The sequence below is a fragment of the Medicago sativa genome, chromosome 7 (genome assembly GCF_051527215.1).
Source record: "Medicago sativa cultivar Bolivia chromosome 7, Bolivia_mono, whole genome shotgun sequence".
NCBI classification, from domain to species: domain Eukaryota; kingdom Viridiplantae; phylum Streptophyta; class Magnoliopsida; order Fabales; family Fabaceae; genus Medicago; species Medicago sativa.
The window spans coordinates 86,463,976-86,477,390 of record NC_140755.1 but is presented as its reverse complement, the minus strand read 5'-3'; the positions used below and the strand labels follow the sequence as shown (position 1 = coordinate 86,477,390).

The window sequence follows — 13,415 nt, the reverse complement described above, 5'->3', positions numbered from 1 at the left end:
ACCCACAATAAGACAAGTGCACCCTAACATACTCAATATTACTCCCTATATTAGATCCTTCTAGATCAAGGTGAGTCATCTTTGCTTCTAGAACTAGGTGAGTCACCAAATTAGTGCTCATTATTTTAATTATCCTATCACACTGTGTTTCGTAGGAGAGAGTTAGAGAAGAGAGAATAAGGGAAGAGAGAAGTATAAGAGAAAGTGAGAACTTCTTCTGTTTGGCAAGCGCATAAAGAGAGGAGAGAGACCCAAAATGGGTGGGGTCCACAGCTTTTTAACTTCTCTCCTGGTATGCGAAGAAAGGGGGAAGAACCAGCTTTTTATTTTAAGTTGTCCAAAATACCCTTATTATATTATTCCAAGGATATGCTATAAGTATTTTATTTGTCTAACATAACATATTTATAAAATAAATACATTTAAATAGAAGAAAAAAAATGCATGGTTTTAATTTATTATTATTATAGATAATAATGACGACATGGTTTTAACTAAAACCATTTCCATTCCGTCAGTGTTCCTTTGTTAAAAAAAAGTTAGACGCATGTTCCTTTGTCATGTGGGAGCACAAGCTTTGATTTAAATTAATAAGTTAAACTTGATATAAAAGTAAAAAGGTATTTAATATAATTAATTGAATAACTAAAAAAATAATCATGTAGTTAATTAAAAAAATTGAAACCAAGTTTAAAATTAAATAAATTATCTGTCTCATGAGCATAGCTCAGTTGGTAGGACAATGCATTATAATTATAATATGCAGGGGCCGGGGTTCGAACCCCGGACATCCCACTTATTCACCTTATAAGGTGAATTCTAGCCACTAGGCTACCTGACCAAAAAAAAATTTAAATAAATTATCTTTGATAGACTTCTTTTTAATTTAAGGGTATATTTGTACTTTTAAAACTAATCAACATTTCTTTCTTCTCTATTTCTCTTTTTTTTCTCTTATAACAAACAACTCATCAAATCTACTCTATTTCTTATCTATTTCTCTCTTTTCATACTCTCTTCCAAACCAAACACACAGTATTGTCAAATGCCAAATATAACCTACTCTTAAATATCCATGCTTTATTAATATGATGATGATGATGATGATAATATGATCTCCAAAATATATCTGGGGAAAAGGGGACAGTTATATTATATTATTGCGATTGTGACGTTTGCATGGAGTCTTGTTTCTATTATTAACGATGGTTTTACCTTTTTTAAAGGAACTATGGTTATGTTAGCCTGCCTAAAAAAACAACTGTTTTAATATCTTTCTATACAAAAGAAAGTATTAGAATTGACACAATGAGTGTGATTTAATTGGTTAAGTAACATCGAGTTGGGGTGGGGTTTAGTATGGGAATGGATAGTTTTTTCCCATGATGGAAAAGTTGCATTTTTAGCCATTGATATAATAGTTTTTTATTTGGATGGCTAAGATTAATTACCTAGTAATTGTTAATACTTTTTGTGGTTATTGTGTAACAAAAAAAGCAGACCCCACTTAAATATCAATTTTGCATTTGTTTGATTTTTTTTTTGTAATAAGACGTGGACCCCACATCATTCTTTCTACTCATTCTTTCTACTGACAGAGTCACAATGTTGTTCTTCATTTACCATCTCATACTCCTGTGTTTTTTAAAACTCAAACTCAAACTCAAAGCACAAACAAAATAATTAAAAGAGGTGAAGCCATAATTAAAATCATAAAAAACAATTAAACTTAAGAACTATGCATCAATTTTTTTTATCAGTTTCATCTTCTATTTTTTACTTTCTTGCTATATTCAATCAAATTCAACTTAAAAAGAGAGAATTACTCCCCTTATAATTTTGTTCCTGAAATTTATACTTCTTCAACCACCATGAAAGTACATAGGAGCATTATCTTAAGAACAGAACCAGAGCGGCACATAATAACCATGAGAACTAGACGTTCACATTGGAAAGGTGGTGGAAATAGCGATAAACAAGAGACAATGAAGGTGCAAATTGTACTGTGCAAACTATTCAACCTATCAATTGTAGTGGGCAAACTCAGCAGCAACACCCATGGCAAGATGATTGAACGTTAGAGATGTAGATGGAGAAAGGGGAGGTGCAGTAGTAATGTATTAAAAACCTAATTTCATTTTTATTTGTTTTTTTCCTAAACAGGTTGTCTACTGCCAACTGTCCTGAAAAATGTCACTTTCCCATGGTGGGAAAAAAGTTTTCATTCCCAGGCTAAATGCCACCTCGAGTTGGAACCAAAGAGCTATATATAAAGTTGGAACCTAAGCATTGGAGCTAAAGTTAATTTTATATTATAGCCTATGTTGAAGTTTGTAGAGATACTTGTGAAACTATTGGAGTGTTAAGGTCCAATTACATTAATTTCCTTTAAAAATATATTGGAACTGAATAATACAAAACAAAAATATTTGCTTGAAGAAATCTACATTTAATTAAAAAGATACGTAATTTTCAAACTGTAAATATGGTGAATCATTTGGGAAGTTGATTAAATTCTCTGCAATTTCTATTATGACCTTAACTCACTCAGATGTCAAAGGTAATTTTGTATTTCCTTCACACAAAAAAAAGTAATTTTGTAATTTTGAAAAATTATCCCTAAAGAAAAGGCCAATCTTTTACCAAAGAGTATCTCTGGCAGAAGAAGTTAGGCCAATTTGTAACCACAGCAAAGAGAAAAGGTGCAAAACAATATACATCACATAGAGACAAGTGCTGACAAGTTTTCCAATCTCAAAAGTCTACTGGCAAAAGGACCTAGATAGTCCATGCCATACCAGGCTCTTCCAAAAGCTTCTTCCAGTACTGCTTCCTCTTACGAATGGCTTCTGCTCTGACACGGTAATTAGGAGACCAATACAAATCTCTAGGAATTGGGTTGGGGTTTCTGAAACAAAAAAATTTATTCATGACAAGTTAAGTCAATTAAAACAAAGCAAGAAAGAAAGATAAAAAATACAGTTTAATCTAACATAGAAAGGAATTCTTATAGTATTATTTAACTTCGTAACTTTGTAAGAATGTTCCACAAATTTTTTTTAGAAGCAAGGTGAAATAATATTAAAAAAAAGAAAAGAAACAATCAGAAGATATACATCCCAAAAATCAGAATTTGAGCATCCTAGCCCCCCTTGTTTGGTTTGATTTTTAAGTCATATAATAGAAAGAATCCCTATTTTCACTATAATATGAAAGCTGTAGTGATATACACGAAAAACCTGGAAATACTAGTTAACCTTCAACTATCACTATTAGTATTGCTACATTCAAACCAAATAAGAGTCCAGCTCAGCATTTTTTAATATAGAAGTCCTATATCCTAATAGGTACAACAAATCTTATCAGAAGGTCCATGTCTCAAAATTAAAATAAAAAATACCCAAAATAGTGGTTAAGCTAATTTTGTATTAACCTTAAAACTACCAATATTGCATCTGAGAATACTTTAGCTTAGAAGTATAAGAGTAACCTTTTCAGTTCAACATCAACATCCCATTTTGAAACTGGAAAATTAAATTAACAATAATAAAAGTAACTTCATATAACAAAAAAATAATGGTGTAGCAAAATATAAATTTTTTACTAAATGCAAAAGATTTTAGTCAGGAAATTAGTTTTGGTATTTTTCCCAACCAAAAAGCTAATATAAATTTGAAAAATTAATGATGCCAGTATCAAAAGCTAGCAAAATCTGGCAATAGCAGATTAAGGATAACTACCAGGTAGTTATATAGGAAGTTGTACACAAGAGATCAAGAGAAAGTAGGTAGAATTAAAACAATTATTTCCCAATGAAAAAATCATGTGACAGAAAAATAGAGTTGAAAAGAAAAGGCAATTGCTCGTTATATGGAAAGCTGCTCCGGGTATTATTGGCACTGAACAAAAATGTTCTTTTCTGTCTAGTTTTTAAGTGAAAATTAAAAACCCTCATGTTATCTTCTAAGTGACAAACACCTCCCTTCTACCTTAACACCATTTATTTTCCGTTTACTTCTCTAGGAAAAATGAACAACATACAAAAAAAATAACACCTAAACACAAAAATTGGTAGAGAGCGGTCTATGCAATTTTCCCATAAAAAATTGAGGCAAGTGACACTTAGCAAGTAAAAATTATGCTCTTTATAAGATTCAAGCTTCCAATCTATGAAAAAGGAGGAGAGCAACTACTAAATAGTATACAGCATGCAAGATTCTATAAATAACAATAAAAAAGCTAAAAAAAAAAATAGACTTACATGTAATTGAAATCAATATTGATAAGAGCCATTTCTGCTTTCAACGCAGTTAGTGTATCTCTGATCAATCCCTCAATCCCTGAACAAAAAACACAGAAAAAATTAATAGAAAATTAATACATAATACACAGAAACAAACACAGAAAGGATTCATAGTTAGTGTATCTCTGATCAATCCCTCAATCCCTGAACAAAAAACACAGAAAAAATTAATAGAAAATTAATACATAATACACAGAAACAAACACAGAAAGGATTCATACTTGACAAATTCTTTTTGTCAACATCACCGGAAACACCGTGAATGTCACCCAAAAGATTGTAAAGGCCCTTAAGTTTCACCATCAATTCACGTATGGTGGCACCTGTAAGCACATTGAAGAGTGTCCGAGGAGTCTGGGCGTCCAGGTTTTCAAATCCCTACAGTAAACAATACAAAATCAAATACAAAAAAGATATGAACAAAAAACGCTAAATCACAGAACACAACTACTAAAAATAAAGAAAGATTCCTAATGTGTGTTGACATGATATCAAATCAAATTCAATTGGTTAAATAATCAAATAAAGATGCGTTTATTGATAAGTTAAAATCAAATACAAAAAAGATATGAACAAAAAAACCTAAATCACAGAACACAAATACTAAAAATAAAGAAAGATTCCAAATGTGTGTTAACACGATATCAAATCAAATTCAATTGGTTGAATAATCAAATAAAGATGCGTTTATTGATAAATTAAAATCACATTAGATCAAAATCAAAGCCAACTTATAACCAATAATCAAAACCCTAAAATGGTTAAAGATGTGAAAAAAAACCCTAAAACACAGAGAGATTCCAAATGCATGTTGAACAATGAAGAATACCTGAAGATCAAAGGAAGATTTGATTCGACTCCGTGTCTTTCTCGACTTTTCGTGATGGTGAAAATTCGTGGCCTTGAGGAAAGGTGCGTGAGAGTGGCGTTCCATTGTCTCAGGAAAGGGAATGATGAGTTCTGATGAGTTTGTTAGTTAGTTAGAGTTTATGCGAGAGTAGAATTATAGTGATGAGTTTGAGTTAGTTTGAGAGATGATGCGAGCTTATTTATAGTTGGAATGCATTTAGTAAGTGTTGGGAGATTTCGTTTGTGAGTGTGGATTTCTGCGAGCATGGGTTTGAATGTGTTTGTATACAATTTCAAAACAAAAACCAAAAGTATTTCCATCATTCCTTCAAAAAAAAAATGTGTTTGTATACAATTTCAAAAAAAAAAAAAAAAAAAAAAACTATTTCCATCATTCCTTCCAAAAAAAAAAACTATTTACATAATATCACCACGAACTAATAGATCGGTTTTATATAAAAAAAATGAAAATAGATTTAAGGGTGCGTTTGTTTCAGCTTTTAAAAAAATAGATTTTGAGGTAAAAGAATCTAGTGATTTTTTTTGTAGAGATTTTTAAAAAATCTATTCTATTTGTGTTTGTTTACTATCCTAAAAATCATTTTTTGAAGATTTGAAACACTTACACATGAGCTCCTTGTATTTAGAAAAAAATAGATTTTGGAAAAACTAGTTGAAATAGATTTTCATTTTGAGCCTAAAAATGATTTTTTTAACAAAATGGATTTTTTCAAAATCTAAAACAAACACTACAAAAACAAAAAAAAAAAAGTGATTTTTTAGTTAAAAAAATAGATTTTTTTCAAAAAAATCCAAAACAAACGCACCCTAAATCGATCCATCTATAATCTATGGATCCCCAATCGAACCATAAACTATAGATCCAAAGCAGATCTGTAAAATAACAATACAACAACAACAACATCAAATTGAAGAAACCCCTTATAAGATTGAGATAAACTAAAAATTGAAATACGAAGGGAAGAATGTTCCACATATTGAAGAAAAAGAGACAGAAGAGCTCGAATAGATGTCCCTGATCAGAGTGTTCCAGATGTAAATTGTAACAAGGGAAACATCTATCAAAGAAAAGAGAGACAGACACCAATGAAAGAAAGAATGAATTGTAGTAAGGGAAACATCTATCAAAGAAAAGAGAGACAAACACCAATGAAAGAAAGAAAGAATGAATTTATAGAGCGGCCGCTAGGGTTACATATTAGTTACCCAACCGACGTATACGGATACAGGTCGGGTATGTCGAGCCCATTATTCCTCTTTGACGGACCAAATGGGAGAATTTAACTTATACCCCCCAGTTATACCTTTACCATTATAAATTATTTAAAATTCTAATTTTTCCCTTTTAACGTTGACTTCTTTCATCTAAAATTCTCACCCTCCCTATTAACCAACCTAAGAGCATCTCCAATGGGAATCCTTATTTAACAAGGACCACTCCCCATTAAGGATCCTCCATTGGAAGAAGAAAAAATGAGTTCCTGTTAAGGAACAGACAACTATATAAGGACTCTCTCTCTCCTGGGTAACTAACGGGTCCCACGTTTAAAAAAGTAATAAAATGTGTACTATTTGGTCCCACTTGTATAAAGGAGTAATAAAATGTGTACTACTTCGTCCCACTTGTAAAAAGGAGTAATAGATAAATTATTTTTGTTTAATGATATAAAGATAGTGAGACATATTTAAATACTTTTTATTTGAGTCCTTATTAGTGTATTACCATTGGAGTCATTGAATCCTTAATAGATACTTTTATTAAAAAATTATAAATAAGAGATGTGTTATGTGGGATCCATTTAAGGATTCCTTGTTAAGGAAATACCATTGTGGATGCTCTAATGGTAACTCAAGGTTAGAATTCAATATAACATAGATAGATAGGTAGATAGATACTAATTGAATTTTTTGAAGGAAAAAAAAAATTCAATTAGTATCTATCTACCTATCTATCTATGAATTAAAAATAAATAATTTTTACTTTTACGGTTCGGATTGATTTGTGGCATTGAAATGGATGAGAAGTGAGGGACACATGATCAAATGTAATTGTAATTAGTCTCCAAGAACATATGCAATTTAGACATTTACTTTTTAATATTTAAATGGGTCTCGAGTAAGTATATCACTCATTTACAACCATTTAGTAATAGTATCTAGTAAAGCAGAGATGGGTCTCCAGTGCCACCGACACATCGAAATATATTGAGGGATAAATGGGGTTGTGTTTGAAGCATAAAAAATAGGAAAATGCTACTTCTCAAGAAAAAAAGCTTCAAGAATTTTTCAAGAAATAGTTGGCAAATTTTAATTGGATGATTTATTTGTCCACTTCCTATTTTTCAGCCACACCTCCTTGAATTGTGGCAAATAGTGCATTGTGATTGGCTATTCTTTATTCTTGAAGAATTCTTGATGTTATTTTTCTAGAAATATAGCATTGCTCTAAAAAATATATGATCTATTTATAGGAAAAATACAACGAACAACTACTGAAATTTAATCTCATTACAACTTTCTTTATCCCGACTAGTTTACTTTTATCACGTCAACAAACCACTATTATAAAACTTTGTTTAGAAATTCGGTCGATACGAGTGAAATCGAGCTAAGTGCGATCATTGTGGTTCAATAATTAAATTTTAATAAAACCAGCACAATGCTTACTGATGTTTGGTCAAAAAAATCATCTTTATCAATCTTTTGATGCATAGTTAAATAATTGTTCACTAACATTGTATAAAAACAAAACTCGTTAAAATAATTGTAAATAATATTGAAATGAAATAAACAAACAGCGTATATATTATTAACCTTCCATGCATTCTTGACATCCTCTATACATCCTCTATGCATACAAAACAGAATGGTTAAAATGACTAATCCACTTGGCAAACCATAGTCCTTTATGCATTTGCATGCCACGTGTCCTAATTTGGAGTAAAACATCACATGAATGATTTGGTTGTAGGAATAAAATGAACTATTGACTCTGGCTAATAAATTGGCATTAAAATGGACTGACAATTGACATTAAAATGAAATGACATTTTAAGAACAAAAAAAAACCGATCTTCTTATATATGATCTTTCTATTAGGAAAATTAGAATGGAAAGACTATTTCCTATTGTTTGAAACCGTTGACAAAGTTAATAATAATTTGATCTTCTTATTGAAACAATGTAAATGCCACACTAAAATATCATTCAATGCATTTTACAAACAGTTACTTTCGAATTTGCAGGGTCAACGAAAATATGATTGGCACTTGTGGTTTAAATATTATTCATGCTCAATGATGCTTTGCCATTCACAAAATCATTTTGTGTCACTCAATCATTCTTATCAAAATTCTTTCTTTTCTAAATTTCTAAATAGCTCATAACTATGACTCTCTTAGAGAAATGCTAGGGTCACACCCTCTAACCCTCTCTTTTAAACACACTCACTCGTGTGAAGCCACCTCATCACTCTTTTTTATTTTAGTTGTTGGCTACCGGTTCAATTTAATAGGCTGCCATTTTATTTTATTTATTTATTTAATTGTTATTTTGGTTTAACCTTTTCATCTTCTATGTACTCAACCGGTCGCCCTCCATCTTTTTTCTTCTCGTTCTCCCAAGGTTTCATCGCCCATCATCACTATGCCTTATGTCAAATTCTCACAAAGTTAATTGGAAGCAAACTTGATTAATTATTGTTCTTATGCCAACGTTGATGATTTGGAGTTTGATTCAATTAAACACACTTGAGACATAAAATAACGCCACTTACAAAATCTAAAACAAACCCAGTACAACAATCCAAAACAAACTCATCGAATTCCAGTCCAGCATAATAGTTTTCTACTTTGGATACAAATTTAAAAGAGCAAAGCATTAATAGAAAAAGGGATTAATAAACATAAACAGTAACGAAGCGTCAACGGAACAGATCAGACACGGCCAATACAATATGTGAGTGTGTTTAAACTTTAAATCATATAGCTTTGGGAAACGATGGAGAAGAGCAATATGGGTCAGATCTGGAAAATCATGGAGTTTATGCAGATGGCCAGTGTAAAAGTTAACTTCCAAAAGGAAATAAAAAAATAAAATAAAAAATACTTGTGTCACAACTTGAATATCCGGTTATCAGGTAAAGAACTAGTTTTGTCAAAAAAAAAGGTAAAGAACTAGAAAAAGGAGATGATGTGGCTTCACATTAGTGGGTGTGTTTGAAAGAGGGTGTTAGAGGGTGTGACCCTGGTATTCCTCGACTCTCTTATTAACATTACCGACAATAAGAGTGAGTGGTACTTTTTTGCGACAATAATAATGACATGAAAATGTTTTTGGTATATTTTAGTTATCGATTCAAGTGTATTCTAAATATTTTTTACAACATGATCGTAAATATGTTATAAGAACTTCATACCATGGTAGATTTAAAAAATGGCAATGGTTTCACATCACAATTATATATAAAATTTAAATATAAGAATGTAGTAATTGATTCATTCTCAGTGAAGATAATGTGAAGAATAGAAAGAAAAAAATATCTACAGACCATTGTTAATGACGTGTCATTTATTTTATCAAAAAAATAAGAATAATGTGTCATACACAATTTGCATATGACATTCAAAAAATTATTCGATATGTGCAATAAATTCACATGGAAGTTTTTTTTTTTTGAGCAAAAATTCACATGGAAGTTGACATTTGAATAATTGTGACAAAATCATTTAGAATTTTTTCAGATATTAATGTGAACGTTGGCTCACAGTAACCAAAGGGCCTCATTCTTCCTTGATTTGTGTCAGAAATGAAATTTCTTTAATCACATTTACCATAATTTCATGCTCACATGTTTTTGTGGATTTAAGTGTATTCTCCATGGTCATTTTGTGGATGACTTGACCGATTTTATACTATTTGGATCTTCTGACAATGCATATGTGGTGGTTTTTCTTGGAAAGATCAAGTTATGAGAAGGTAATTAACAAATTTCACAATTTCACTAAAAAAATGAACACTCGAAGCTAATATATTTATTTTAATCAAGGTATCCCTACAGTTCAGAATCACGGCCATCATACCAAGATTTTATTCAATCCAAAATACAATGCTATTGAAGAGTTGAAGAACAAGTTTTTTTCTTTATATTCGACCTGAGCAATTATAGGTTAAAAATGAAAAAAAAAAAAAACATTGATTACATTTCCCCGGTTTGTATTAACAAATAAGGATATGTTGACTTATAATTATTTTTTTAGATACATCAACTTTATTTTAAGAAAAATAACATACATTTTTTTTTACATAAAAAATAACATACAATTTTTTTTTTGGACAAAAAAATAACATATTTTGAATTTCAATTTCTTCCACTGCTTAAAGAAAATTCAAATTGAAAATTAGTGAGGATAAGTTGAATTGAATCTTTTTTTTTTTAAGAAAAAAAGTTGAATTGAATCTATGAGATACTCCATTGCATAAATTTTTTTGAAGGAAAAAATTACATGAGGCTAATACATGATAAATAAATAAAATATGAGTCTAATATACATGTTAAAAAAAAGAGACTCATATTTATCATTGATAATTATGAAGAAAAAAATCAGGGGATAAATATTTGTCGGTGATGCATAAAAAATATGAGATAGATATTAGTCATTGATAAATATAAAAATACATGGGATAAATATTTGTCATCGATACATAAAAAATCCAAGACTATATTTGTTATTGATACAACAAAAAATGAAAAAGTAGTTTTCTTTGTAAATATGTTCAAAAAAAGGACATGACAAAAATTTGTTACGGAAAAATATTAAAAAAAGCACAGCACATATATTCATCATTGGTACAAAAATCACTCGACAAATAATTTTCATTGATGAATAGAAAAAATATGAGACAAATATTTGTCACTAATACATAAAAAGAACACAAGACTGATATTTGATCTTGATACATAAAATAATACGAAACAAACACTATTCTTTGAAAAAATATTTTTTAAAAAAAGCACATGATGAAAGTTTATTACTAAAAAATATTGAAAAACGCAAAGCACAAAAATCCATCATAGCTACCAAAATCACGAGACAAATAGTTGTCATTGATGAATAGAAAAGACATGGGATAAATATTTATCATTGATACATAAAAAATCGTGACAAGTATTTGTTGTAACACCCCGTTTTTCCAACATAGAAATTTCATAAATAAATCAGAGTTTTTCAACATAAAACGGAATGTCACATTCTTTTCTTAAAAATGATGAATGGAATAAATAATAATTTATCCTTCAAAAATCATTCAACATAAGTATTTCTAAACTTTGCAGCGGAATTAGTTCAACATCATAAAAATAGTCTTTGGCACCAAGGCCTCATCACTATAGTCTCGTAAATAGTCTAAACATCATGATTTGTTCAATCCGACAACTTCATTATAATTCTCATAAAAACAATACGTAAGGAATAGAAAGTAAAGACATAATCCTCATCCCGTTACGTATCAGAGCACCTAAGACGACACGACGGAGATTACTCACAAGAACATCTAGTCCTGGTTACCTGTATGTTACCAACGTAAGGGCAACATTCAAACAGGAGGGGTGAGATTTCTCAAACAATAATATAAAACATATAAATCATATAAAGTACATTCAACAACTTAAACATTCTATAATTCATTAATCATATCTAGCAACTTAAACTTCCTTAACTAGTATCATTATTCTTCCTACATTAGTCATATACTTCATATTATACCATCATATAAATATCATCACATATCTACAAATATTAGTCATAAGCATTATCATATATCCTTTTAATCATAGCATCTTAATCATAGACATAAACATCATCATATAACATCAAGTACTAATCATAGCCATCTCATAACATTATATATCAACCATAAACATAATCACAAACAATCCATCTTAAATATAATCACGAGGAATCATCATACATCATCATTAGTAAACGTATAACATCTTATCATAATTCACATATCAGCATATCATAAATCACATAGCATCTTATCATAACAACTTCATATTCAACCATCATAAACAAATCATAATCAACATCATCATCAATCCTAAACAACATCACCGTCAAACATCATCGTCAAATATCATCATCATAATCAAACATCATCATTAAACATGAACAACAACATCGTCAAACATCATCATCAAAATCAAACATCATCATCAAACATGAACAACATCATCGTCAAACATCATCATCAAAATCAAACATCAAAATCAAACATCATCATCAAACATGAACAACATCATCGTCAAACATCATCATCATAATCAAACATCATCATCAAACATAAACAACATTCTGAATCAAACTCATCATTCACTTCATATTCAATCTTAAACAACTTCATAGTCGACTCGACACTTGACTTGACAATGCGACTCAACTTGACAATGCAACTCTTAACAACTTAAATCATCGTAAACTTCTTGATATGCAAATGCATGTGGTACCATTCAGGGCATCAAGCCCCCAACATATATGAGCGTAAATAGGCTCTTCAACAAGTGAGCATAAAGCTGCCGGGCCTCAAGCCCCCAACATAGTTTGAGCATTAAGCTGCCGAGCCTCAAGCCCCCATCTTTAATGAGTATGCAATAGACTCAATCTTCCTACAACTTGACAACTTAAACAACATCATGAACATCTATGACATCCTAACATCTTGACATCTTGACAACATAACATCTTAACAACTTGATGACTTCATAACGACTCGACGACTTAACAACTCTTATCATCTTAACGTCTTAACATCTTAACATCTTAGCATCTTGACAACATATGGATCACATAAATAATTCATGTCATATCATAATATAACAATATCAAATGATAATAAACAACATCTTAAAACATCATATTCATCAATCATAAACAACTTCATATAACATCGTATTTAAACATCGACAATAATTCACTATGTATCATTGTAAAAACATAATATATTATCCACAACATATTTTCATGTCAAACAAAAGCTACTGGAAAGATATCACAAATATCAACAACTTTCATGTTTACAACAAAGATCAATTCAAAACAGAAACATATGAACAAAACGCAAAAACATGAAACAGAGAATGTTGTCACCGTACAATTTTGCTAAGACCTCCCTATAGTATTTTAATCATAACTCAAAGACCAAACATCATTTTCACTTCAAACCAAAGCAATTAGAAAGCTAA

General features: G+C 30.3%; 1 protein-coding gene across 2 annotated transcripts; it reads right to left on the bottom strand.

The window, feature by feature from the left end:
- Positions 1 to 2,505: 2,505 nt before the first annotated feature.
- Positions 2,506 to 6,428, bottom strand: LOC146909674 (uncharacterized). 2 transcript variants are annotated; one of them, XR_015018220.1, is made up of 4 exons: positions 5,133 to 6,321; positions 4,525 to 4,681; positions 4,262 to 4,447; positions 2,506 to 2,908 (listed from the first exon to the last, which is right to left on the bottom strand). XR_015018220.1 is itself a non-coding variant. In XM_085724816.1 (4 exons), exons 1-4 carry the CDS (start codon positions 5,235 to 5,237, stop codon positions 2,779 to 2,781), a joined length of 471 nt encoding a protein of 156 aa, XP_085580942.1. In that variant the 5' UTR covers positions 5,238 to 6,428; the 3' UTR covers positions 2,506 to 2,778. The 2 variants fall into 2 exon arrangements, 1 of the variants encoding a protein (XP_085580942.1); XM_085724816.1 differs by having other exon boundaries at positions 4,262 to 4,340; positions 5,133 to 6,428.
- Positions 6,429 to 13,415: the final 6,987 nt, after the last annotated feature.